The sequence below is a fragment of the Panicum hallii genome, chromosome 2, assembly GCF_002211085.1.
Source record: "Panicum hallii strain FIL2 chromosome 2, PHallii_v3.1, whole genome shotgun sequence".
In the NCBI taxonomy this organism is placed as follows: Eukaryota; Viridiplantae; Streptophyta; class Magnoliopsida; order Poales; family Poaceae; genus Panicum; species Panicum hallii.
The window spans coordinates 179879-205515 of record NC_038043.1 but is presented as its reverse complement, the minus strand read 5'-3'; the positions used below and the strand labels follow the sequence as shown (position 1 = coordinate 205515).

At 49.0% G+C, this 25637-nt stretch overlaps 5 protein-coding genes across 6 annotated transcripts; 4 read left to right on the top strand and 1 right to left on the bottom strand.

Moving 5' to 3' along the window:
- The first annotated feature begins 4994 nt into the window (after positions 1–4994).
- LOC112881394 (tobamovirus multiplication protein 1) lies at positions 4995–8308 on the top strand. The gene is made up of 10 exons (XM_025946056.1): positions 4995–5257; positions 5609–5699; positions 5820–5872; positions 6014–6106; positions 6213–6284; positions 6428–6546; positions 6637–6700; positions 7508–7561; positions 7834–7911; positions 8003–8308. Exons 1-10 carry the CDS (start codon positions 5078–5080, stop codon positions 8093–8095), a joined length of 897 nt encoding a protein of 298 aa, XP_025801841.1. The 5' UTR covers positions 4995–5077; the 3' UTR covers positions 8096–8308.
- A 236-nt stretch (positions 8309–8544) lies between these two features.
- LOC112881393 (cysteine-rich receptor-like protein kinase 13) lies at positions 8545–11108 on the top strand. The gene is made up of 2 exons (XM_025946055.1): positions 8545–9748; positions 9836–11108. The coding sequence occupies exons 1-2, from the start codon at positions 8845–8847 to the stop codon at positions 10945–10947; spliced, it is 2016 nt and encodes a 671-aa protein (XP_025801840.1). The 5' UTR covers positions 8545–8844; the 3' UTR covers positions 10948–11108.
- A 2333-nt stretch (positions 11109–13441) lies between these two features.
- On the top strand, positions 13442–15223 carry LOC112879930 (terpene synthase 10-like). Its single transcript, XM_025944371.1, has one exon. The coding sequence runs from the start codon at positions 13442–13444 to the stop codon at positions 15221–15223; it is 1782 nt and encodes a 593-aa protein (XP_025800156.1).
- A 731-nt stretch (positions 15224–15954) lies between these two features.
- LOC112882459 (polyadenylate-binding protein RBP45-like) lies at positions 15955–19984 on the bottom strand. Of its 2 annotated transcripts, none has more exons than XM_025947525.1 (7): positions 19632–19984; positions 18243–18747; positions 17407–17462; positions 17199–17329; positions 16805–16901; positions 16456–16527; positions 15955–16314 (listed from the first exon to the last, which is right to left on the bottom strand). In XM_025947525.1, the coding sequence occupies exons 1-7, from the start codon at positions 19830–19832 to the stop codon at positions 16312–16314; spliced, it is 1065 nt and encodes a 354-aa protein (XP_025803310.1). In that variant the 5' UTR covers positions 19833–19984; the 3' UTR covers positions 15955–16311. The 2 variants fall into 2 exon arrangements, with proteins under 2 accessions (XP_025803310.1, XP_025803309.1); XM_025947524.1 differs by having other exon boundaries at positions 16456–16599; positions 19632–19981.
- Positions 19985–20764: 780 nt separating this feature from the next.
- LOC112883407 (uncharacterized GPI-anchored protein At1g61900) lies at positions 20765–25491 on the top strand. Its single transcript, XM_025948704.1, has 8 exons — positions 20765–20925; positions 21206–21439; positions 21587–22171; positions 23102–23347; positions 23505–23516; positions 24145–24288; positions 24909–24953; positions 25044–25491. The coding sequence occupies exons 1-8, from the start codon at positions 20877–20879 to the stop codon at positions 25121–25123; spliced, it is 1395 nt and encodes a 464-aa protein (XP_025804489.1). The 5' UTR covers positions 20765–20876; the 3' UTR covers positions 25124–25491.
- The last annotated feature ends 146 nt before the right edge of the window (positions 25492–25637 follow it).

The following is a 25637-nucleotide window of genomic DNA, read 5'->3' as shown; positions in this document are numbered from 1 at the left end:
AAATTTCTTTGATTTTTGCTTCAGCGCATATTTGATTGCAAAACCCGATGGGCACCCGCACCCGCACCCGACCCGAAACCCGACGGGTTCGGGCATGGGTGCAAAATTCCACCCATGGGTGTGGGTGTGGGTTTAGTTTTCGACCCGATGTCATTTTCTCATGGGTCGGGTTTTGGCTCCACCCGACCTGAACCCGACCCATTGCCATCCCTAAGGGAGTCCAACAACAATCTGCTACTACTGTTATGAAAACACCCGAACGTGATGGACTATGAGGGACGGACAGGGCTGTCAGCACCTGCCGCCTACCATATTATTCCATGGGTGGAATACAACCCGAGGTAACTAACCAAGTCTAAGCACCAAGCCTAAACTATCGAGTCACTAACTTCCGCCACACGTTAAGGCTAGAAGAAACCCCAAATGGATAGAACTTGCTAACCACGCAAACAAGAAATCCCGTAGATCAACGAAAGTAAATAAACAAATTACTAAAAATAAGAACTAGCGAGACATCGAAGATAAACGAGGAACTTAGCTCTATTCCTCCGAGGTGGCTACAGAGTCGGAGTAGGATCGAGGAACCCGGCTCCTCTCCTAGCTTGGCTCTCACCTCACTCTCTCCTTATTTTACACTAAGGTAGAGTGACTAAGGGTGTGTTTGGTTCAGCTGTGGATTCCTGAAAATCTGATTTCTGGAATCAGCTGTGGGAAAGCTGCTGTGAGCTGACAGCTGTGGGAAAGCTGAAAGCTGTTTGGCAGATGCCCCAGTAACATGTGCACTTCCAAACATGATGTGCATCGCCTCCAAGTTGTCCGGACCACGTTTTCTAAACTGAACATGTTTGCATTTCCTTCCATTACTTGGATCGTCGCATCTTTGCAATACATTGGTTCAATTAGATACTACAAAATATCCAAGAAAACTACAAAATGATAATTGTTGTGACACTCACCGCAAGATGCTCGTTCCACCATTTATCTGAACAATCTACAGTCTGCTTTTCATCATTCCAACCAAGTCCAGTGGCAGCATTTTTTAACTCCACAAAAATAGTATAACTTCTTTTGAGAGCATCCCATTTATTCTTGAGTTGCAAATGTTCTAGTTTCCGACCAGTTTTCTGTTCAAACTTTTCTGCAACATTCTTCCATCCGACTCTATTCAAATGACCTAATGGCCTATGCCCAGCATTAACCTCACGCATGCATATGTCACATAACTACTTCACATTTTCCTTATCCCACACCGCCTTCTCAGCCATACTAGTATCAATAAAAAGAATGAACAAAAATATTCATAATTTACATCTTATTAGGTCTGAAATTCTAGAAAAACCTAGCTTTCAAAGTCTAAATCATAAACATAGTGTTCTGTAGAGAATAACCTTACTGTTCTATCAAGCTTTTAATGCGGCCTCAAGCGAGCCAAAGAAAAGGTTTCCCCTTCCTTTGCGTTCTGTCAGCAGCCTTGTACTAATAACGGTTCCACACTGGATAAAGAGTTCTCTCGCTTCTTGAGGGTGAACAGACCAGGCAAGGTTGCCAACATATATCTTGTGTGGGCTTTCGAAGACAGAAGTTACATCTTTCGGAGAAGAAATCTGCAAAATCGTAAAGATTACAAAGCTTAAATGCTGTTACAAAAGATTACAAAGCTTAAATGCTGTTGCTCCAAAAAATTTACTTTTCCAATCATCCTAGATAGATTGAACAAAGAACAAGATTTGGAGCCTCAGGGGCGGAGCCAGAAAGGCTGCCCAGCCCGGGCTTAACCAATGGACAAGTGCTAAACTGATCAAAATTATGCTAAATAATATTGCTTTGGGTCTAATTAATATAGCAATTTATATGGGATAAATTGGGCTGGGCCCGTGCTGCAGCACGCCCAGCACGGGCCCTGGCTCCGCCACTGTGGAGCCTGACACATGCATAAGAACAGACAGAAGACCACCAAGCCTAGATGGCTGAGCTTGGGCTTATCTCATAAACCGGTTTTTTATGGCAAGTATGCTCAGAGGGCCATGTTTTTGTGAAAGCTAATGATGTTATTTGGTACTACAACTAGTCAGCTCATTTGTTCTAACACATCACGATATAATTGGCGACTTTATACTGCAAGCAGGCTAGCTTGTCACAGTCACAAATACAAACACTAGAACATAAGAATTTCTAGAAATTTATGCTAAGCAGGTGCTAAGGTCTTAGGATTGACGCTTTAGTCAGTATTTAGCTTCAACATTCTTCCAACTAGCAAAAATATGATATATTGAACAACAAATCAATATCACGAGTTCAATGACTAATAAAGTAAACCATGCTTCACTTATACAAGGAACCAAACATGAACCATGCATTAGTAGAGAGGTTTGAGCTGGTCTGGCTTCATATTCTAACCAGGCTAGCATAAGCCCATGAACCAAACAGACACATGATGGTTGGAGGTTGGTGCCAGAATTAACCATACCACTTCCATCAGGTCACAATCAATCAACGCTCACTCCACTCGACTGGTTAAAGCTACAATGGAGCAATGCAGTAAAGTACAAAAAAACCAGCATCGACTTCGTCGTGATACTTGTACTGTTGCCTCCGAACACCCAAAACTGTACAGCATCATAGGAGGAGGTACCTGTTGCAACAATGCAACCAAATACAAAAAGGAACTGAACCAACTTCCAATAACAATCTCAGTAAGAAAAAAAAACAGGGGAAGGACACAGTTTAAGCTACTGCAAAGCAGAACATCCGAGACCAGACACTGGCTTGGGGTTGATACACACAACTATCAGGAAATCGACCATCATGTTCGTGCAAGAATTTTTGGTAACAAAAGCAAACAACTACTAGACAACTTCTTAATTTACGCCTTGTTTGTATCAAAATAATCTCTGCATACATATACAATTTTCTTTTACCAATCCTCCAACTAGCACAAAAGCCTACTCGATCTAATCTTGTTTTAAAGAGTGTTTCAGCAAATTCAGTTTAGGATGAACCTTGCAGGCCGGATCTGGATGGCTGCTGCAGCAGTGGACAGGAGCAGGGGAGGTGACCGCGTGAAGGCGTGAGAGGCTGGATTTGGAGGCGCCGGCGGCAGAGCTTGGATGGGGCGCCGGCAGCACGGCGTGGAAGGGGCGCCGGCCGCAGGGCGTGGAAGGGGCGCCGGCGGCAACCCGAGCCCCGAGCCCCGAGCCCGTATCTTCGATGGAGGCGGGAGGGCGTCGAGTGGAGGGGGCCGCCGCGCGTGAGGGTGCCGGAGTCCAGAGTCGGAGGCGCCGGCGGCAGGACGGGGCGGCGCTTGGACGGGGCGTCGACGAGACGGCGTGAAGGGGCCTTAGGCGCCAACCCTAGCCACCCATGGAGGAGAGCCCGATACCCGCAGCCTGGCTCTTCGAAGGAGGCATGAGGGTGCGCCGTGCGTGAGGGCGTCGGATGCCGGAGCTGGAGGTGCCGGCAGCAGGGCGTCGAGGGGGCGGCGGCAGCAACCCTAGCTGGCGTGGAGGAGAGCCCGAGCAGCTATCGAGTGCGCAGCTCTGTTCGTGGGGTGGGGAAAAGAATAGAAGGACCGAAGCGTTACAACATAACCGATGGCATGCGGGTATTTTGGTGGCTAAAATCTACGAAATCTGGCCTTCCTACCGCTGCGTCGTTGTACTGCAGGAATCAGCCGATTCCGTGGAATCGCGTTGCCCCTCTGCGCCCTTTGGTTGCGTTAGCTGATTACTGGAAGCGAATCTGGATGAAAAATCGAAAACAAATGGACCCTAAACTAAAAACTCAACTTTTCTCCAAGGATGGTGTGCCGTGAATGGAGGTTTGGGCAGCTATTTATAGCTTCTTAAGGTCGGTACTCGCTGCTTAGCTTGTTTTGTAAGAAGGTATGACGGTTAACAGCTTGTACGCGAAGATGGATACGTGGCGTTGCAGGGCCAAGCCAGCCGGCCTAGGGATGCTGCCACGTGCCACCACTTTCCTGTGGACGTATCTAATGACTTCAGGAGGTCGGTAACAGTTGCGTTGCTTTGAGGCGTGGAAGTTAGAGGCCGGTCGGCCTGTCTCTGGGTCCTCTTAGCCTTTTGATGCACCGTGTTGATCAATGTGTGCAAATGCCTCGGGAAGGCAGTTTTGAGCCTGAAGACCTCGGTAGTCACTGTAAGTGGGCCCATCAATCTATGGTTCAAGCCTTTTGACTGTAGAATATTTTACTTGATGATGTGCCGATCATGGTTGATTGGATTAGTGTTTGAGGCCCTGCAGGTGAAGTTTGGTAGGTATTCGCCTCAGTGCCGGTCTGGATTTTTTGGCCGAAATTTATGTAGTGAGCTCCCGGAATCAAATAATCACCAAAACTAGTGGGGTTAAATAATTTAAGCATGATTTTGATCAAAAAAAAGTATAAATCCATGAAAATTTTAGCGTAAAAGTCATGAAAATCGACCGCCAACACTGCTCATCGTGCAATGTGTTGTAGCTGAAAGGATCCATAAGTATTGTACAAAATGAGCACCATCATGGACATCTACTACCTGTTGTTATCTATCCATCAAGTAGTAATGCAGTCTCAGTTCCTGTAGATGCATCAGAAGATAGTAGGATAGATTCGTTCAGTTCTACATGCAAATAACTCGATAAGTTCCGCAGAGGTGAAAACCCAATCGAAATCCTACCTCATGATTTGAATCCCAGCGAGCCATCCTGCATGCTAAATTTGTGAAAGATCATGGCACAATTCACAGCCATCATCTTGTGTAGCTGCAACTCAGGAAGTACCGTGCTGCGACAGCAGATTCAAGCTCTGGCTGGTGGATGGAGACCGACGTGTGCGTCTCGGACGGACCCCGCCGGCCAAACCCAATCCGCTGACGCTGCTACCCGGGCCCCACCCGCGCGCCGATACGCCCCAAGCGCACACGCCCAAAACTCACACTGACGCGTGGGCCCGACGTGCCGTGCCTCGCCTCTGTGAGTCATCTTGTTCCTCGCCCAGCCCAGGCCAGGCCGCGTACACAGCAAGGTAGAACCGAAGCGGGGGGAGAGAGAGGAGAGCAGAGGAGAGGAGAGAAGAGCGAGCGAGATGAGGGAGCTGGCCTCCTCCTTTGCGGCCGGGGCCGCCGCTACCTCCGGTGCCTACTCCTCCTCTGCATCCGCCGCGCTCCGGGGCTGGTGGAACGACGTCAACGAGTCGCGCCAGTGGCAGGACGGGGCCTTCTTCTCCCTCGCCGCCGCATACGCCCTCGTCTCGGCCGTAGCACTGGTACCCCGCCCTATGATTCCTCCTTTTCTCTTCCTATCTAGTTCGGGGGAAGGCAAGGAAAGGGCAGGGCACGCCCTTCTCAAACTGATGCTTGATCTGAAGCTGCTCTTCGCCGATTGCTGCTGCTGCCTTGCTCCAAAAGTCAAATCCAATCCAATCCAATCCAATCCCAGCGAATCTCTCTCTCTCTCTCTCTCTCTCTCTCTCTCTCTCTCGTGCAGCCCTCCTGTGCTAACTGCTGAGAGGGGAACATTACATTACATTACATGAGGCAGGCACCAAGCAGCCAGCGTTCCAATTCGTAAGGCATCAGATTGCAGATTCAGCTGTCTACTATATCTATGCTTGCAGATTCAGCTCATCAGGATCCAGCGACGGGTGCCCGAGCTCGGATGGACCACACAGAAGATCTTCCACCTCATGAACTTCCTTGTCAACGGGGGTAATAACAAGAAATTGCTTGCTTCTCATCTCCTCTTAATTGGATTTGGATTTCATCCAACCCCGTCCGTCCAGTTCATCGTCATCTCAACTAACCGACCAAACCCTTCCTCCCCCGCAGTTCGTGCTCTCGTATTCGGCTTCCACGTCCATGTTTTCCTCCTCCGCACAAAAGTAAGAAACCATTCCCCTTCTTTCTTCGCCTACAACTTTACCTTTTCTTTTGCGTTCATATATGGTATGAACATGGATGCACTGTGCTCTTCTTGCACCTAAACATCAAGATTCTGCATACTCGTCTGTGTTCCTCAACAGGTATATAAGCTGGTGTTACTTGATCTCCCCGGCTTGCTCTTCTTCTCCACATACACCTTACTCGTCCTATTCTGGGCAGAAATATACCATCAGGTACCTACCTGTCTTAAACTCTTTCATTGCAAATCCTCTGCCCCTTTCAATCCTTCCTTCTCAAATAAGATAAATGGTACAAGCACTAATGTTGCTCGAATTGCAGGCTAGGAGTCTCCCAACGGACAAGCTAAGGCCCGCATACATTGCCGTTAACAGCATCATATATGTAGTTCAGGTCTATTCCTCTCCCTCCTATCCCTTACTTCCTGTCCATGGAATTTCTTTATGCCTTTTTTTTCTTAACTTCAACTCCACCGGATTTTTCAAAATATTCTTCGCTACCTTTGACTCAGTACCTCTGCTTGGACATCTGGACAGGTTTGCATATGGATATACCTCGGAATAAATGATAATGCGGCCGTTGAGCTGGCCAGCAAAATCTTCATTGTAGCTGTCTCCTTCGTCGCCCTTCTTGGCTTTTCAGTATATGGTGGAAGGTGACCCGATGTTTCAGTGTCTTTTCCTCTTGTACTAACTTGCAGCCTTAGATTTCTATTATGTAAAAATGTGCTGCTGTTTCCCTTCAGGTTATTCTTCTTGCTGAGACGTTTCCCTATTGAATCAAAGGGGCGGCAAAAGAAGCTTTATGAGGTGATTGCGACCTTTTAACAGCTACCTTTCGTGTTCAACTGCCCATGGAAAGGCTACTGTGGAGATCGATAAACAAATTGCTGGTGTAGAATGCTATTAGGGTCTATCATTTGGTTCACATTATCTGTTAGCACTATGAATTGGGAATATTATACATACTCATGTTTAAACAAACAGTACAAATAGAGATGCATTGAACATTTAGGGGTTGTTTGGATCGAGGGAATAATTTTTAGTCTGGATCACATCGGATGTTTGGATGCCAAATAGAGGGATTAAACATGAGCTAACTATAAAACTAATTGCATAAGAGGGTGCTAATTCACGAGACGAATCTATTAAGCCTAATTAATCCATCATTAGCACATGTTTACTATAGCACAACATGGTCAAATCATGGGCTAATTAGGTTTAATGGATTCGTCTCGCGAATTAGCCTCCATTTATGCAATTGGTTTTATAATTAGCCTATATTTATTACTCCTAATTGGTGTCCAAACATCCGATGTGACGGGACTAAAGTTTAGTCCATGGGAAACAAACAGACCCTTAATTCTTTTGCAGTGTCCGAAACATGTCTTCTGGAGCTTAGTAACTGTAGTTAAATCTTGTGTTGTATTCGCCGTTGGTCTACCGACTAACTGATTAGTTTATGATATCTATGTGTATAATTGAAAATTGTTTGGTTTTGAAAGGTACAATTTTAGTCGCTCACCGGTGTCTTAATACCGTATCATGGGTTATTTGGTCTATCATTTATATCTCCATAATTTTCACTCTGACGTTGCATTTTCCAAAATGTCTCAGGTTGGGACTGTGACAGCAATTTGTGTGACCTGCTTCCTGATAAGATGTGTCGTGGTGAGTATTTTGTTCTCACTTACTGACTGGTAGTGTGCAATTATGAAGATTGGTTCTTCCTTTGGTTGATCTGAAAGTGGGACATATGATGTTGACCTGTATAATAAGGACATGACGCCACCAAACATAGTCAACTAGTTCCTTTGCATTCGTGAGAAGAATGAATTTGTGCTTTAATTTGATTTTGAAACATTCCTCATGTAAAGAAATTTTGCACACGTTGGACTTCTTTTTTTCCCTCTGATGTTTTCTCCTTATGTGTGCTGTGGTAGGTGGCATTATCTGCATTTGATCCCGACGTATCTCTGGAGGTTTTGGACCATCCAATCCTAGACTTGTTCTACTACACGGTAAAAGCGCTAACACTGCCTTGTCCTCGCTATTGTAGCATCTATTATCCGTGGCATTAGTATTCTTAATAAATGTACTTCCATTGTGCAGCTGACGGAGATATTGCCATCTGCGCTAGTCCTCTTCGTCCTACGGAAGCTTCCCCCCAAGCGGGTATCGGCACAATACCACCCCATTAACTAGAGAGATTTTGTGATGTTATATGGTACTAAGAAAGTATGGATGAGCTGGAAAAGCTGCAAACCTACATCCAGTTGAGTTGAATGCTTTTGCTTGCTGTTGTGTTTATGGAAGCATGGAAGCACTGGTGGTGATGCATCGTCATCATATCATATGAGAAAAGAGTTTTGGTGTTGAATGGCACTAATGAAACTGGAGACTCATTTTGTGGTTGAATCTCCAAGGTGTTGTTTGCTTGGTTGCGCTACCCGGGGCATGACATGACATGGCTTATCTAGCAGTAGCATTATGCCATTATCTGAATTACATGTTCATTCTTGATGGTTGCCATTATCTGAATTGCATGTTCATTCTTGATGGTTGCCTGTTGATGCAGACAGTGGCCAAATGATTTGTTGGTGCTAGTGATGCTTATTACTACCCTACCTGTGTAACGATTATCAGTGCTAAATCTTAAAAGCGAACCGTGTACTGCTGGCTTCACAAAGCAGAGTAATTTAGAGAGAATTACAGATAGATAGAGTTGAGAATTCAAGTGGCCTGGTTGGTTGATCTTGCTTGATAACATTGCCAAATGGCGCCAACTGACTACTTGCTGTGTAGATGCCGTGTGGGGTCAGGTCAGAGTAGCCGGCTTCTCTGACCTGAGCCTGAGCCTGAGCCTGCAATAGCAGAATGCGGAGACCAGCCAAGCCTCCCCCGGCCTCCCCTCGGGTCAACCTGTTCTTCCCATTCCTCTTGGCAAGCAAGCAATGGCTGCTGCTGCTGCCTTGCTCGCCGTCTCTGTGGTGTTCCTCGTCCCCGGAGTGCTCCCCCAGCAGCAGCAGGACCCTCCCAACCTCTGCGGCACCAAGGCCAACGGCAGGTACGCCTGCCCCGACTGCTCCACCTCCGCCGCCACCTCCATCCGCGGCGCCGCCTTCGAGGCCAACCTGCTCCGCTTCCGGGACTCCCTCCGGGACATGGCCGCCGCCAACGCCAGCTTCCTCAACGCCACCTTCGCCGCCGCCGGCGCGGGCGAGGACGCGGTGTACGGCCTCGCCACGTGCCTCGCGGACGCCGAGATGTCCGACTGCGCCGCCTGCCTGGCAGCCGCGGCCGCCGAGCTGCCCGGCACGCGCTGCGCGAGCCGCAGGGACATGGTGCTCTGGTACCCGCAGTGCCTCGTGCGCTACGACAACGCCAGCTTCTTCGGCGCCGCGGACATGTCGCCCGATCGCCGCTTCCTCGTGCCCAACCCCAACAATTTCTCCGACCCGGCGGCTCTGGACACAGCGCGGGAGAGGCTGAACGGCCGGATGCTCGCTGCGGCGGCGGAGTCGCCGGCCCGGGTCGCGTTCGGCGACGAGCAGGTCAGCGCCAACGCGACGCTGCACGGGCTGGCGCAGTGCACGGTGGACCTGACCCTCGAGGAGTGCAGCCGCTGCCTGGCGGCGCACATGGTCTGGCTGGGCGTCTGCTGCGCCGACATGGACGGCGCCCGCCTCAGCGGGCCCAGCTGCTACCTGCGCTTCGAGTTGATGGCATTCGCGCCCGGCACGCCGCCGACCATGGCGCCGCTCGTCGAACCACCGCCGCCGTCAGCGGCAGCGCCAGGAGGTTCTTCTTCTGGGACTGGAGGAAGCTCAAGCTCCTCGAGGAAAAAGGCCAGGACCTGTGAGTATCCGGTCCGATCAATCGATCTTGTTGCCCTTGTCTCAGCTTATCACTGATCAATTGCATGTAATTAATTTGTTGATGCAGACATACTAGCAGGTGCGCTGGGTGGAGCGGCCCTGCTTCTCGTCGGGGCTTGCCTAATACTAACATGGTGGCGGTGGCGCAAGAAGGAGAAGGAGAGGAAGCAATCATCATCCTCGGGAGGCAGCCGCATGAAGAGGATGGAGTCCCTGCTGCAGCAGCAGCATCCTCGGAGGTACAGCTACGCGCAGGTGAAGCGGATGACCGGATCCTTCGCTCACAAGCTGGGCCAAGGCGGCAATGGCGCCGTGTACAAGGGCAGGCTGCCCGACGGGCGCGAGGTGGCGGTGAAGATGCTCAAGGAGGCCAAGCAGGTGGACGGCGAGGAGTTCATCAACGAGGTGGCCAGCATCAGCCGGACGTCGCACGTCAACGTGGTGACGCTGCTGGGCTTCTGCGTGGAGGGCAAATCCAAGAGGGGCCTCGTCTACGAGTACATGCCCAATGGCTCGCTGGAGAGGTACACCGCCGGCGGCGACCTGAGCTGGGAGCGGCTGCTGGACATCGCCGTGGGCATCGCGCGGGGGCTGGAGTACCTCCACCGGGGATGCAACGCCCACATCGTGCATTTCGACATCAAGCCCCACAACATCCTGCTCGACGCGGCGTTCCGCCCCAAGATCTCCGACTTCGGGCTGGCCAAGCTGCGGCCGCAGAAGGAGAGCACCATCGCCGTGTCCATCGCCGGAGCCAGGGGCACCGTCGGCTACATCGCGCCGGAGGTGTTCTCCAGGCAGGCGGGGGCCGTCACCAGCAAGTCCGACGTCTACAGCTACGGCATGATGGTGCTCGAGATGGTCGGCGCCAGGAGGAGTGGCATCGTCGTCGATGGTTCCGGGAGCACAGGGGCGAGCAGCAGCTACTTCCCAGAGTGCTTGTACCAGGATCTGGACGGGTTCTGCGCCAGCAGCGCGTGCAGTGGGCCTGAGGAGGAGGAGGTGGTGAGGAAGATGGTGGTCGTCGGCCTCTGGTGTATCCGGATGTCTCCTTCAGATCGCCCCTCCATCAGCAGGGTCCTGGAGATGCTGGAGAAGATGACGGTCGCAGAGCTGCAGCTGCCGCTAGAGGCACAGGCACAGGCAGCAGCAGCGGCAGGCTCTTCTTTGACTGACTGACTGGACATTCACAACTGAAAATGCACGATGATGGTTCATCAAATCATCACTAAGTTAACTACCGGAGATAGAAAAGTTCCTGGGGAAATTTGCTCGTGGACACTCTACAATGTCGATTTTTGCCACAGTATATTACTTAATATTATCTTTGCTGCTGAACACCTTTTAAACGTGCATTTTTGCCAATGGACACCGCAGTAATTATAATATTCATTTTGAGAAAAATGGAGGGAGAAAAATTTCTAAATACCGAAATTACCCCTTGTAACCCTGTTGAAACCCGTGTGCCCCCCTCCCCCGGCGCTTTCCCCCCGGCCACGCCCCCCCCCCCTACGCGCTCGGCGAAGCTCGGCCCCCACCCCTGCCGCGCTCCCTCCCCGCCCCCACGCTCGGCGAAGCTCGAACCCCCACCCCCCCCGCACGCTCGGCGAAGCTCGGCCCCGCCCCCACCCCCCACCCCGGCGCGCTCGTCCCCCCCCCTCCCCCCGCTCGGCGAAGCTCGCCCCCCCCCCCCCCTGGACGCGCTCCCCCCACCCACCCGGCGCTCGGCGACGTGGCCGTCCAGCGCCCCCGCGCGCGCTCGGTGACGTGGCCGTGAGCAGGACCCGACGCAGCCAGCAGCAGCCTCGCGCGCGCTAGGCGAAGCAAGCGCCGACGCCGCCACCCGTCCGCAGCCTACTATTGCAAGGGTATTTTGGTCAGATTATTTATTTTCTCTATCCTTCCAACCAGGAAATTGATATTATAATCACTGCGGTGTCCATTGGTAAAGATGCATACTTAAAAGGTGTCCAGCAGTAAAGGCAAGATTGAGTAATGTCCTGTGGCAAAAAACGATATTGTAGAGTGTTAGAGTTTAGGGTTTAGGGTTCAGAGTGTCCAGGAGCAAAATTGCCCAAGTTCGTGTGGCTGCTAGCTAGTACACTGTTCAAATAATATTTATCAGTGCAGTGCCCTGCCATACGCCCATACCCATGGGCAGATAACAGAATCCACTGGAAGACGCACTCGAGTTATCTGGCATTCGATCCATATTGGTGACCACAGTGTTACCCAAAGTAGGCTATCGCTCGAAATACATTGTGCAACCCGTCCATATAATTGTCCAGAGCAAAAGGTATGCACATGCATATGCATATGGACAGTTCTAAATAAATAAATATAAATATCTCTTTTCTCAGCTATACCTCTCTCTCCATGCTTACTTGAGGACTGACATTTTATTCGTCCTCAACTTTTAAAATCGTGCAAATAACAACAACTACATACCACTTGATCCATGCATCTATATGGACTAGTTGTGCAAATACATTGACCTTGTTCGGCCGCACACACTGTAATAAAGTAGTAGTATGTCCCCATCTCCTGGATTTTAGGCGTGCAGCTCTCATGCTGAATTCCTCTTAACTAAACACGTGCTCAGTCACATGAGTCAAAAAAGACGTGAAGCTCCATCGGCCATATATCCCGTATCCGAACAACGTACGTCGTGTTCATTCCAGAAGAACGTAGTGTCATTGTCCGCAACACCCCCTCCCCCCTCCCTAAAAAAAAGTGTCGTTATCCATATATATATATATAATATATATACTAAAAGACTACACCGATTGCAACTGAGAGAATAGACCAATCACAACGGACGGAACTGATTGCAACTGGGCGTGAACCAGCTGCAACTGAGGATGGATGCATTCTCTGTAAAAATGCACTCAGATGCATTATAATAAAATACTACATATATATATAATATATATATATATATATATGAATGACTAGAAATATAGTGTATGTTGGCTTGCTATTAAACTTAATTATTATCCACGTATCTATCGTTCCCTGTACCTCTCTCCTTTTTTTAGGGAAAAAACAAGAAACTGAGCGTGACATTGGCAACTGCATGCATGCCCATGCGCGTGCGTTATTATGCATCTATCCACCAGATGACGATGTACACACACGCGCGCGTGATGCACGCAAGAGTAAGGAACGACGACCAAATCGGCAACTAACAGTGATGATCATGTGATACACGTGGCGTACTACTGCTGGCTCAAAAGGTCGTCGAAGTCGTTTCTGATCGAGAGAAAGACCACCAAAAGAAATACTCCTACAGACCAATATTATTATATTATATAAGGGAGAGATGGAGAAGTTAAAAGCATGCATGCATGCATGTATTGCAGGTGCAGCACGTGTATGCAAACACACACGTTGCTTGCTTTGCTGTGCACAAACAACATCAAACAGCTGCAATGCTTGCTTCTCTTGGTGTGTGTCGATGTAGATCGTCTTCACCGACACGCCAGATGCAGGCTCGATCGGGCGCTGGATTATCTATCCATCTATCTATATATAGCACATCAAACTTAGCTTGTACATGTATACACAGGCAGCACAAGCATACACAGCTAGCTAGCTAGCCAGTGTACGTAGTTAAGCTTATTCTTAAGCAAGTGATCGATCTGAAGCATACACACGCACGCACACACAGAGTATGGCGTCGGCCGCTGCCGGTGTCCCCGTCGTCGTCGTGTGCTCCGGAGACTACCAACAGCAGCAGGCCGCCGTGGAGTCGTCGACGTCGTTGCACCGGCGGTCCGCCAACTACCAGGCCAGCACCTGGGACTACGACTCCATCTGCTCGCTCAGGGAAGAGGAAGCTGGAGAGAGTGTGCTACAGTTGCAGGCAACGACCCTGAAGGAGAGAGTGAGGCGCCTCCTGCTCCAAGAGAGAGAGGACGACGACACCGCTGGACGAAGCAGGCTCAGGATCATCCATCGGCTGCAGAGTCTTGGCATCGCGTACCATTTCCAGGAGGAGATAAAAGGCATCCTCCTCTCCATGCATCGCGCTGCTCCCAGCAATCTCGACGACGACCTGCACTCAGCATCGCTTCTCTTCCGGATGTTCCGAGCGCAGGGCATCCCTGCATCCACAGATATGCTGCTGGTGATGATGAGAGCATTCAGATTCAGAGAAGAAGACGAGGTGGTGGTGGGCAGCGACGATGATGATGGGCTGCTTGCTCTCTATGAAGCTTCCTACCTCGCCTTCCCGGGCGAGACGGAGCTGGAGGAAGCAAGGGCCTTCGCCGTCCAGAGCCTAGCCGCCAGAGGGGGCGGGATCGCAGCCGGCCACCTGCCGCTGCACTGGAGAGCTCCCAGGCTGCAGGCCATGTGGTCGCTGCACGAAGAGCAAGCTGGAGCCGACGATGACGACGACGACATCCTGCAGCTGGCTCGGGTGGATTTCAACCTGGTGCAGGCTCTTCACCGGAGAGAGCTCTCCGAGGTGACGAGGTGGTGGAAGGAGAGCCGCCTAGGCGAGCGGCTGCCCTTCGCGAGGGACCGCGTCGTGGAGTGCTTCTTCTGCGCGGCGTGCATCGCGCCGGAGCCGCACCTGGCGGACTGCCGGGAGGTGCTGGCCAAGACCGCCTCCCTCATCGTCCACCTCGACGACATCTACGACGTCTACGGGACGCCGGAGGAGCTCCGGGCATTCACCGACGCCATTGCCACCTGGGAGCCCCCCTGCGGCGCCGGCGATGCGCTCCCGGAGTACATGAGGGCCATGTACGCGGCCATCTGGGAGACCTCAACCACGGCGGCAGACCGCGTGCTCAGCAAGCATGGCTGCCACGTCCTGCCGCTCTTCAAGAAACAGTGGCACGAGCTGTGCAAGGCCTTCCTGGTGGAGGCTCGGTGGCACCAGCGGAGCTATAGGCCCAGCTTCCGCGAGTACCTCGCCAATGGCTGGGTCACCTCCACGGGGCCGCTCCTGCTGCTCCATGCGCTCCCCGCCGCAGGAGCGGCAGCCGTCGGCAGCGATGGCGATCGTCTTCCGACGACGCTGGTGGAGCTCTCCTCCACCATCTTCCGCCTCTGCAACGACTGCGCGTCGCACGAGGCCGAGTCCCAGCGAGGCGACGCGCCGTCGGCGATCGCCTGCTGCATGGAGGAGGCCTGGTGCGCCGGCGAGGAGCAAGCCCGCGCCGCCGTCCAGGGCCTCATCGCCGACACCTGGAAGGTGTTCAACAAGGAGATGTCGTCGTCTGCGGATCAGAGCATGGCCGTGGCCGCTGACCTGTGCCGCAACCTTGCTCGCATCATCCACTGCATCTACCAGGATGGGGACGGCATCACCTCGCCGACTCATCGCATGAAGCGCATGGTCAAGGACCTACTCTTCAACCCTGTTATAGTTCGCACATGTATTGGCAATTTGGCGTGCAGGCAGCTTTCACGTTGTGTGCAGAATGCAAGTACTCCAGGATAAAGCTATTTATTAGTCCAATCAACAGTTTCTTCCCGTCAACCTTATGGAATTTAGGCGCTGTTAAACTTTTTTCCCTAACCTGTTTGGATGGAAGGACTACAGATTATTAATACAGCTGCACAAAGATTATTTTGCCTGTACCCCCTACCCTTGCTCTGCTCACCCTGCGTCAGTCCTCCCCCCGCCCCCTTCTCTCTCCATCTCATCTCTCTGATCCAAATCCTCGTCTCCCCTCGTCTCCCCCGCCGCACCCTCCCCTCCCCACCCCACCCTTTTCTCCCCTGCCGCCGCCTCCTCCACTGCCAGCGGCGGGAGCTCGAGGCTCGGATGGAGATGGCCAGCCGACGCGGGTCCCCGACCACGGGCGGAGGCGGCCTAACGGCACGGGAGCTCGACGCAGGGCGAAGGCATAGGAGCTCCATGCGGCTGGCCAGCACGGGAGCTCAACGCAGGGCGAAGGCGGCGGGAGCTCGACCGCGGACGGAGGCAACTGGCTAGCAGCGGGAGCTCCACGCGTGGGCGAGCAAGGAGGCGGGGAGCGGAGGGGCAGCAGCACGCAGGGAGGAAAGAGGGTATTGGATAGGGTTGGTGGGGATGGGGAGGGGCAGGGGTTTTGGAGCACTTTTAGTCCATGTGTTTGGAGCCCTAGGGACTAGCTAAACTTTGGCAGGGGTGATGCAAACAGGGCCTTACTTAAATGTTAGTGTTTGACACCCGAAAACCAGTTCAGAAACGCTTCAAAGTGCACATCTTGCGGTAAAAGATAACCGCAATATAAGCCTCAACTGACATGTTACTAACTCTGAACCTGAGTTATGCTAGCAATGCCCATGGCATAGCAAAATTCAGGCAACTGATCCAAACTTCTTCTCGTCAACAGGTTAAAAGGGCTAAATTCTCGATGTCTGTAACAAAACTCTACTCCCAGGAATCACGGCGGGCTTCCGTGGTGGGATACAGAGCCATTCCTTATGGAGCTCAACTAAAGGGTTAAGCTATTTCCAAAAAGGAGTGGAAGTTCTTCCTGAGTTCATGGACCAAAAATCTCTCTACATGCTGTTCCTTAAATGTTCCTTCACATGGTGATCTCACTGCACAAAGATAAAATGCATAATCATTATAACTGGAACGAATTTCTTATGCAGGTCCACAGGGAAACAAACGCTATTATTAAAACGATGAATCTCTGAAGAAAGACCTCTTCCTTATCCTCATGAGAGAGAAAAATTTACCTGTACTGTGGGCAGCTGCTGTTGGTAATATCCATATCCCGGATGACCTTTCTGAGCATAAGCGTCCGGAACCTGAGGAGACCAACCGAAACCAGAAGGATCAAAGGCTTTGGGGCGTCCATACTGGCCACCATTTTGTTGATCCTGCTCATATTTGTGCAGGAAGAGCACGCATATCAACAAAGAAAACTCATATGATTTCACCATGGAAATTAGCAACTACTCCCTCCGTCCCAAATTATAGGTCGTTTCGGCTATTTTAGGTACACAGCTTTTGCACCTAGAAAAGCAAAGACGACCTATAATTTGGAATGGAGGGAGTAGCAAACAAACAAGCAACAAAAGCTACCTGCTTGTTAGCAGAAGGGCGACCCCATGAAAGTCTCATGGCGTTACCTCCCAGCTGACTTCCATTTAGCATTCTCAAGGCCTCCTCTGCCGATGCCCTACAAAACATACAACTCACAAGTCAGTCGTCCAGCAAAGAACATTTGAGGGGGCTATGCCAGGCCAACTAACAGCATGTATTATACACCCAAAGTTTACAATCTTGCAGTCGTAAATCTACAGCTGCAATTTGTATACAAACCACATGTGACAAAATTTTATGAGATGTCCCTTCCAAGGCAGAATCTATACACAAGTTTAGTCCTCATATTACTTGAAATCATGATGAGGAATTTGATCAGCTAGCTGGCAGGTCCACCATCTACAAAATAAATCACGATGACAAAATTAGTTACCTGTTTGAGTATGTGACAAAGCCGCAGCCCTTCCCCTGTAGTACTTTGACACTAACAAGTTCTCCATATGGACTAAAGGCTCGCAGTACATCGTCATCTGTGATGCTTTTATCAAGACACCCAACAAACAGCTGCAAGCAACAAATGCATCCTTAAGGTTAAATGTTCTTATACATCACTAGTCTGAAAAGTAAAAGCATGAACTCACTCTTGAATTATTTGGATCGTGATAAGAATCAGTTCCCTGTGTGCTGTGGACAAAATCTGCATATCAGAAATGATGTGATTAAATAGTGCTATTGACGCTGTTACTAGAAATTGCACAGGATAATATAATAATTACTAGCTACTCTGAATATCCGACGCATGCGTATTTGCGATTAACCCACCACTGGGCAAGGGCATTGCAATGCATGTTCGGGCATTCTGATCCATCTATATTTCACTATTCATGCACCACAAGCCAAAGTAGCCATGGACTAAAACAATGAAATGCAACAATACAAAAGTCTAAGAAACATAATAGCTATTTGACATCTGTACGTACTGTATATGCAACAAATGTATTGAGAAAGGCCAGCACACAAACACTTCTGCAGCTAACAAAATCCCTGCAGGTGAAATATTGTACAAGTATAGCTAGAAGCATATGGTGCCACTTGAAATACATCAACGTGTGCATCACTGTGACAGTCCAGAACATATACATGACGAACAAGAATTTCAACTTGACAAGTGATGGAAAATAGCTTTCAACTAGTGCGGAGTTAAAAGAGGCAGAAAAGACCTATTGTGGTAGATAGCATGCCAGACTGCTCCTTGAACGAGCAAGCTAAGTAGAGTGAACTAGCTCCATCTGCAACCTAAGCAATGCTGATAATCCTGACTGCACTACTTACAAGGGGCGAAAAAGGCCACAAACCAAAATATGACAGCAGGAAGAATTTATTCATGCAGGAGGGAAGAAACTGAGAGTACAGAACAATTCATGCTTGAAGCACTGCAACTTGTTCAGAAATTAACCACGAAGGTATGTGTGCATACCTTTCTTGTTGGGAGCAGGTGCAATACGCATAGGCCTGGTAGAACAGTATGCTCCATTCATTTCTGTCATTGCTTGTGCGTGCTCATTGACATCTCCAAAGTGAACAAAGCCATAGCACTTTGAGCGACCAGTAAGCTTGTCAAAGATAACTTTTGCACTCTTGACTGATGGATACCGACTCTTGAACAGGTGGTGTAGCATGTATTCAGTAACATCATAGGCCAAGTCCCCAACAAATATGGCATGCTCAGAAGCAGCAGTGCCACCGGCGTGTCCATCCTGCTGCGTGGCACAGTCGAGCTTGGACTCCTGATGAGGAAGTTCCACGGGAGCAGGTTGCTGAGCGGCCCAGTTGAGGCTGAAATCTTGATCAGCGTTAGGCATCTTCTGACCATTGTAGCTCTTGAGAATGTGAGTGGCAGCAGTATGGGCGGTGAAGTTGAGAAAGCCATAACCCTCTGACTGGCCAGTATGCTTGCTCCGCATTACGACAATGGAAAGAAGCTGCATGTGGGGGAAAAGGAGGATGTTGGGGTGACAGGAAGAAATCGACATCCAATGACATGATAATGAAATAGGCGTGTGCAGTCCTCATTGCGGCAAATGCAGTAGCAACCTATATCGATCTGTAACCGGACAATTTGATCCAGATAGACTTCAGCATATTTCTTAGCGGAATAAGTAGTATGTACGGGAATAAAGTGAGCCACTTTTGTGACCGGACAATCTGGTCCGGTCACATTTCCACTCTTCCCCCTCTCCCCCGTCACAAAATATACAGAGTAGTGCCCTGCTAACTGCGCCATTGCTAAGCCAGGTGCATGATGCAACCAGCAGCAGCTGGACGCATGAGGTCTAGGTACGGTGACGCTACTGAAGGGCAGGCATGGGGTTGAGACTGATTTTTTCTTCAATACGGATTTTGTTGTGTTTTCATATTTTCATTATATTCAAGTAGTTTTGTACCAACTAGGTGAGCAATGGATTGATGATGGTATGTGTCATTATCGTTGAGATTCATGGGGGCAGTTTGATGGTGGGCGGCTGAGTCACATGGTTGGTACAAAACTACCCATCAGGAAAGCGATGTTGGTGATAGAAAACAAAATCAATACACACTGGCCTAGGAACGATTATGCCACATAAGATACATCATTTAGCCATACTACTATATTATTACTAGTAGCAACCGCAGGGAACCTGAATCAATCAACCAATAAATAAATGGTTGTACTGAAAGCACGCGAGGGGAGGGGGAGCAGGAGGTTTGAGAGGGCATACACATGCAGACGCAACTCTAGTAGGATAGGTAGGGTACAACTCTAGTCTCTAGATGGAATGGATAGATAGATAGATTGAATGGAGGGGAGGCGAAGGCGGGCATGGACCTCGGGCGAGCGGGTGAAGCAGCAGTAGAGGTAGTCCTCGTTCATCCAGTGCAGCAGGCCGCCGATCCAGAGCGCGCGCGCCCCGTCTTCTGCTGCTCCTGCGCCTGCGCCGTCCCCCTTTGTGGGCGCCGGGTGCCGGGTCGTCCCGTGGTAGTGGTAGGGCGGCGCATCGGCCCAGCTGAGCGGGTGCGGCGGCGCCATGGCCGCGGCGGCGTTGGTGCCTTGGTGGGGGTGGCGCGTAGGGAGGGAGGACGAAACCCTATCCAATGAATCGAATCAATCAATGATGAGCTAGCTGCTCCGCCGCCGCCGCCGCGGGAGGGAAGGGCAAAAGGAAAAGCGAAAAAGAGAAGGAAGGAGCACGGGGGTCGGTCACGGGCTGGAGGATGCACACCCTACCCCGGCCCACGGGCCTTCCAAATTCAAACACGCAACATCCCAAGCCTGAAATCATTTCTCTTTTCCTACGTGGAAATCCCATCGTTGACTTTGTGCTTCCTTGAGATTGACTGGTGGGATTTGCTTTCGCACGGCACGGACCCCCACCCACGCCTTGAGAGAAGGGACCCGATGGCCGGTCCCACAGATCAGTGAACGGAGCGTGGGGCCGGCCAGTGCAGTTTCTAGTTGTAGTTACTGCGCCGCGTATTTATTATTTACTCCGTCCGCCGGGCCCCAACTGACGGGCGGTCCCACCTGGGTGGCAAGGGGTGTGGATTGAATGAAGGGCGTTAATGTGCCTATTAAATGGGGTGGGCGTCATCAATTTCTCAGCACCCCATCCGTCCCTTGGCTACGCTCACCTGCAAACATGTACCCAAAAAATGAATCCAGACGGGATGTCCAGTTTAAACCCTTCTGGATAGCTGCATCAGCAGAGCGGATCCAAATGGACCATAATAATTAAGTGTTCACCTCATCCCTAGCATGCTTTGGAGTTTTTAAAAGCTAAACTTGTCTCAGAATTACGGCATGCTTTGGAGTTTTTTAAAGCTAAACTTGACTTCGAATTACTAACTACTTCATGCTTCTTATTTAATATGGAGATCAAACAAAGGGATGGGATCTCTGGTCGGTCTGGGTGTACCTAATGTTTTTTCAAGTGCTTCCCTTCCAAAGCGAGCGAGCTGCCTACTTTCTCCACTCCCCTAACTCGCGAGCTCGCGCAGACAGCGGCGCCGCCCCCCTTCCCTCCTCCTCTCTTCTCCATCCGTTCGCCGCCGCCCGCTGCTGCCGCGGCACCCTATGGCCCCGACTGGGCGGCTCCTCGTGGTAGCCGCCCTCTCCATCCTCTGTGAGTACCCTCTTAGTAGTCATCTGCCTCGGCTTCTGATTCCTCCCCTCCTCGCTCCTATTTCTTCCCCAATATTTGAGTCCCTGTACGGGGGCCATGGATTCTTGCTTCCTTCCCGTTCCCGGATGCTCGCCCATTCCCTGTGCTGCTTCGCTGATTTTTGATCCACCAGCAGGGAGGCTGCTAGCTACGGCGCTGCCACTGCCTGGGAGAATCCAACCAGTTCTCCATGCTAGGAACAAAGGCCACTGATCTGTGCTCTCCCCCTGATAATGTGCAGGTTTGCAGGGGCTGTTGCGCGATTCAGGCGCTGCATTTGCTCAGGCCCACCCGCCGCCTCACCGGATCGTCCACGCAGGGGAAAATGACGGCGGCCTCATGCCGGAGCTCCCGCCCAGCGGCCTCATGCCCATGCCGGAGCTCTCCCCCAGCGGTTCCCCGAAGCCATTTGTTCCCTTCCTGGCGCCTGCTCCGCTCGCGCCCTTCTTCAACAACAGCACGCCAAAGCTCTCAGGTTTCCGCACTCTCTGTCACTAGCCTACTTTTCCTTCCTTTTGGAGCTTGGTTGGGGGAGCTCTAAAGTTTTGACGACTGAACAAGTTGCAACTGTAGTTTGCCTTGCCAATGCCAACTCAAGCTGCCTGTCAATTCCTTAATGCAGGGAAATGCACATTGAACTTCACCGCTGTTGATAAACTGATGACCACCACAGCCGTCGACTGCTTCACCTCGTTTGCTCCTTTCTTGGCCAATGTCATTTGCTGCCCCCAGCTTCAGGCAACACTGACCATCCTCATAGGGCAGTCTAGCAAGCAGACAGGGTCTCTTGCGTTGGATCCCACTGTCGCCAACTATTGCCTGTCGGATGTCCAGGAGCTGCTGTTGAGCCAAGGTGCCAGCGATAATCTCCACAGCCTTTGCTCGGTCCACCTCTCGAATGTCACCGAGGGATCATGCCCTGTCAGCACCGTGGATTCGTTTGAGAGTGTCATTGACTCGTCCAAGCTCCTTGAGGCCTGTCGGAAGATCGACCCTGTTAACGAATGCTGCAGCCAGACATGTCAGAATGCTATAAACGAGGCTGCCCAGAAAATCTCATCCAAGGATGGAGGCTTGACGAGCTACTCTGGGAGCCCCAAAATTGATAGTTGCAGGAACGTTGTTCTCAGATGGTTGTCAAGCAGGCTTGACCCACCGTCTGCAAAGCAGATGCTCAGGCAGATATCTAACTGCAATGTCAATGGAGGTACTTCCAAACTGACAACTAATGCAAATGTGCTTTCCATGTCTTCAGTTGTTACCTTCTGATATTCCCTGCATCTCTTATAGTTTGCTTACAAAATTAAACATCTTGTAGTGTAGTTATTGGTTATTCTGTAATTGTAAAATGGACCACACCTTCTAAGATACTAGATGTTGAAAACCATGTTCGTGCATCATTTTATCGACTCATCATGTGATTGGCCACTTTACCAAGCAGATCGATCTGCTTGAATTTCTGAACTTGAAAAAAGTGCTTACATCCAAATATCGAATTCATAAAGGGGCGCATCACAGAATTAATTAAAGCAGGTGCACACTTCAATCATGGACTAGATTGTAAGAGGTCAAACTTTTCAGGACTGTAAAGGAAAGAAAATGCTTCAGCAGGATAGTTTAACTTTAAGGACTGACCTTATTTTTTTCCCCTTTTTGGCCAAAGAGGACCATGCTTTAAAGCAAGAGACTGAATTGTCCATGTAGGGTGTCTGAATTTTCTTTTTGCACTGTGGATTCTTTGGAGCTCTCTCATAGTACTATTTGAAAATGATAGCGTGGAACTCAATAGGAACCCAATGCAAGGTTCTCACTCCAAATTTGGGTCAGAAATATGCCACTAAGGCATTAGGTGTCATGGTGCTGAAATATGTATGATTTGGATTAAGAGAACAACTTTGGCACATTTATTTGAGGCAAAAAAAGATTTGGAAGATTTGAATAGCCACAACTGCGCTTGTACTAAATTTCAAGATTTTATTGGATTAAGGTTTTATTGGACCTGGTGGAATACATGGATATATATTCTTGATTCTTTAATGACAATTTATATTATTTTACTACATTTTGAGTATTATTACCATTGTTTACTGTTAATAGTTTTTGTACTGAGGGTCCTATTCTTGATCTATCCCTCCAGTTTGTCCGCTAAGCTTTCCTGACACAAGTAAGGTGGCAAAAGAGTGTGGTGGAACAATCAAGAACAGTACTACATGTTGCAAGGCTATGTTAAGTTATGTAGCCCATTTGCAAAAGCAAAGCTTCATAACAAACTTGCAAGCTTTAAATTGTGCTTCGTTTCTTGGTGCAAAGTTGCAAAAGATGAACGTCAGCACGAATGTCTATAGCTCTTGTCAAATAACACTAAAGGATTTTTCACTTCAAGGTAAGTTATTCAAGAACTATCAACTGATTATGCATAAGGGCCATATTTATCTTCTAGCACTGTGTTGCTTGACATTGGCAACTGAACTGATGAAATATCTATCTATCTTCTCAACAATTGTGTTTGCATGGCTGCCCCCTACTGGATTCGCAAACAGTTGGATCTCAAGGTAAATTAATATTTTCAAGTTTTTTATTACTTTGTTCTAATGCGTCTATGGTAAATCATTTTTTTTACATGGCATGCTATGCTCTGATTGAGTTGAGGCTGAATTCCATGTTTCCTTGCAACATCAATTAATTTTACATGCCTTACCACATTAATCTGCTTTTTAGTTTTTAAGCTCTTCTATTTAGTTTTTGCAAGGGATTAAAGTATGTTATGCTCTCTTAGAAGTAGAAGTAAGAACAGGAGCTATTGTTTGGGATTGGAAATGATTACTAGGATTCACCTGGAATTATATAAAAAATTTGAACATCCTAAATTTCCCTGGAGCAATCCCGCTCTAGCATATAGGAGTTGTGTATAATGGAACTGCATGTAGAAGCTGAATTTCTAAGCACATCTATTTTGGCTACTTTGTTTTCATTGAGAAATTGCTTCTGTAATCAGGATTTGTAGATTTATATTTTGCCTACCTAGCTGACAGATTAATTCTGCAATACTTCCTAGCTGTTAATAAAGATTTTTATGCTCAAACTTACTACATTAGATTTCACATCATCCAATGTGTAGAGCTGTACTCAAAAGAAATCGATCTATTCCTTGGTAGTGATTGGTCTCGTGGTTTTACACAGAATCTGGATGCCTCCTTCCAAGTATGCCTTCGGATGCATCCTTTGACCACATTTCTGGGATTAGCTTCACGTGTGATCTGAATGATAACATTGCAGCTCCATGGCCATCGTCCATGCAAGCACCGTCCTCATCATGCAATAAATGTATGCTATCTACCTGCTGTGCTGAACATACTTTGCACCTTAATTGTTTTATTTATTATTTACATGTTTACACACATGAACTTCTTCTGGTTTTCTCTTAAATGCTATTAGGTAAAGCACCTGTACACCTGAAAATTATGAAATTAAATATTGAAGCCTGCTGTTGTATTCCCTTTCTTCTGAATCAGTGTGCTATGAAGTCTAAATATGTGGTTTTGTTGTGGAAGCAAGTTCAGTGATTCAGTATCACCTCGCTTGCTGCTTGTGGGACTATAGTCATGTCTATCTGCTTAATTTCTTGCCGTATTTTATCCTCCTCCTATCTCTAAGGACAATTTCTAATATATCTCGATCCAAAGACTATTCATTTTGTTTGTTTTAACAATAAGGCTTATGAGATAGTAAAAATTGCATTTACCCTCTAAATCTTCCATCTTGGATCTGGACCATTGTTTGCCTAGCTGTGCAGGAAAGTACTTGTGGCATAGGAGTGCTTAAATATATGACTTTACAGCTGTATTGTGTCATGGGCTTCCTACGGTGCTTGAATGTGTCTTTCTGGTGCCTTGCCTTTGTCCTTGTTATGCTGTCGCAGTAATTTTTGTTACTCCTGAATACAGCTGTCAATATTCCAGAGCGACCTGCTGCGACATCGGCACAAAATGGTGAGGAAACTAGATTTTGTGCTTTGATCTCTGGTGTTTATGTGTAGGGCATATAAAAATACAAGAAGATGTGACAGTTCCTTTTTGCAGGTGTGAACCAAAAGAATCTGAAGCTAAGGCTGCTTGTTTCTTTGGCCTCCCTTCTTCTGGTGCTCCTGGTACAAGCTTAGCGTGGTCCAGTTTGGCAAATGGCAATTATTGAGATTCATTCAGGAGAGCTAACTGGAGGTGTCAGTGAAGAGCTCGAGCATCAAAGTGTTGTAGGTTCACATGTGTTTTTGTAATCTCCTGGTAGCTATATATTAGCGTAATTTGTTGTAAGGCATATAATATAATGATAGCAATAATTTATATTCGTTTTGTATAGCGAGAAAGTGGGGTGGTGAGATGCGAGATGCGCATGGTGACTTGGCTGGAGGGGACGGATTTCAGCATTGGTTAACACTCATATTGTTCAATTGATACTAATAGATGGATCATGTGATGCTGGCGTTGTTGAGTATTATTTGGCCTGGGCTTGGCGGCGCCAGTTAAGCAAGCAGTGGTGCTGTGTTGTGCTCTGAATAATTGCATTGGGTAGTTATCATTCAGGTTAGTGTGTCTATTTGAACTGAACCAGCAGAAACGATAAACTAAAGAAGCATGCTACTCCATATATTTGCTTTGCTTCCTGTGTTGTATTTG

Bases quoted from the DNA above. Each gene is read 5' to 3' on its own strand.
- LOC112881394 (XM_025946056.1), top strand. From the start codon at position 5,078: ATGAGGGAGCTGGCCTCCTCCTTTGCGGCCGGGGCCGCCGCTACCTCC. The intron at 6,547-6,636 runs GTGACCCGATGT...GTTTCCCTTCAG, and splicing joins TTTTCAGTATATGGTGGAAG to GTTATTCTTCTTGCTGAGAC. The intron at 7,912-8,002 runs GTAAAAGCGCTA...TCCATTGTGCAG, and splicing joins TAGACTTGTTCTACTACACG to CTGACGGAGATATTGCCATC.
- LOC112881393 (XM_025946055.1), top strand. From the start codon at position 8,845: ATGGCTGCTGCTGCTGCCTTGCTCGCCGTCTCTGTGGTGTTCCTCGTC. The intron at 9,749-9,835 runs GTGAGTATCCGG...TTGTTGATGCAG, and splicing joins GAGGAAAAAGGCCAGGACCT to ACATACTAGCAGGTGCGCTG.
- LOC112879930 (XM_025944371.1), top strand. From the start codon at position 13,442: ATGGCGTCGGCCGCTGCCGGTGTCCCCGTCGTCGTCGTGTGCTCCGGA.
- LOC112882459 (XM_025947524.1), bottom strand. From the start codon at position 19,832: ATGGCGCCGCCGCACCCGCTCAGCTGGGCCGATGCGCCGCCCTACCAC. The intron at 17,463-18,242 runs GTATGCACACAT...TCTGATATGCAG, and splicing joins ACCTGCTCCCAACAAGAAAG to ATTTTGTCCACAGCACACAG. The intron at 17,330-17,406 runs GTGAGTTCATGC...TGTTGCTTGCAG, and splicing joins ACGATCCAAATAATTCAAGA to CTGTTTGTTGGGTGTCTTGA.
- LOC112883407 (XM_025948704.1), top strand. From the start codon at position 20,877: ATGGCCCCGACTGGGCGGCTCCTCGTGGTAGCCGCCCTCTCCATCCTC. The intron at 22,172-23,101 runs GTACTTCCAAAC...CTATCCCTCCAG, and splicing joins TAACTGCAATGTCAATGGAG to TTTGTCCGCTAAGCTTTCCT. The intron at 24,289-24,908 runs GTATGCTATCTA...TCCTGAATACAG, and splicing joins GTCCTCATCATGCAATAAAT to CTGTCAATATTCCAGAGCGA.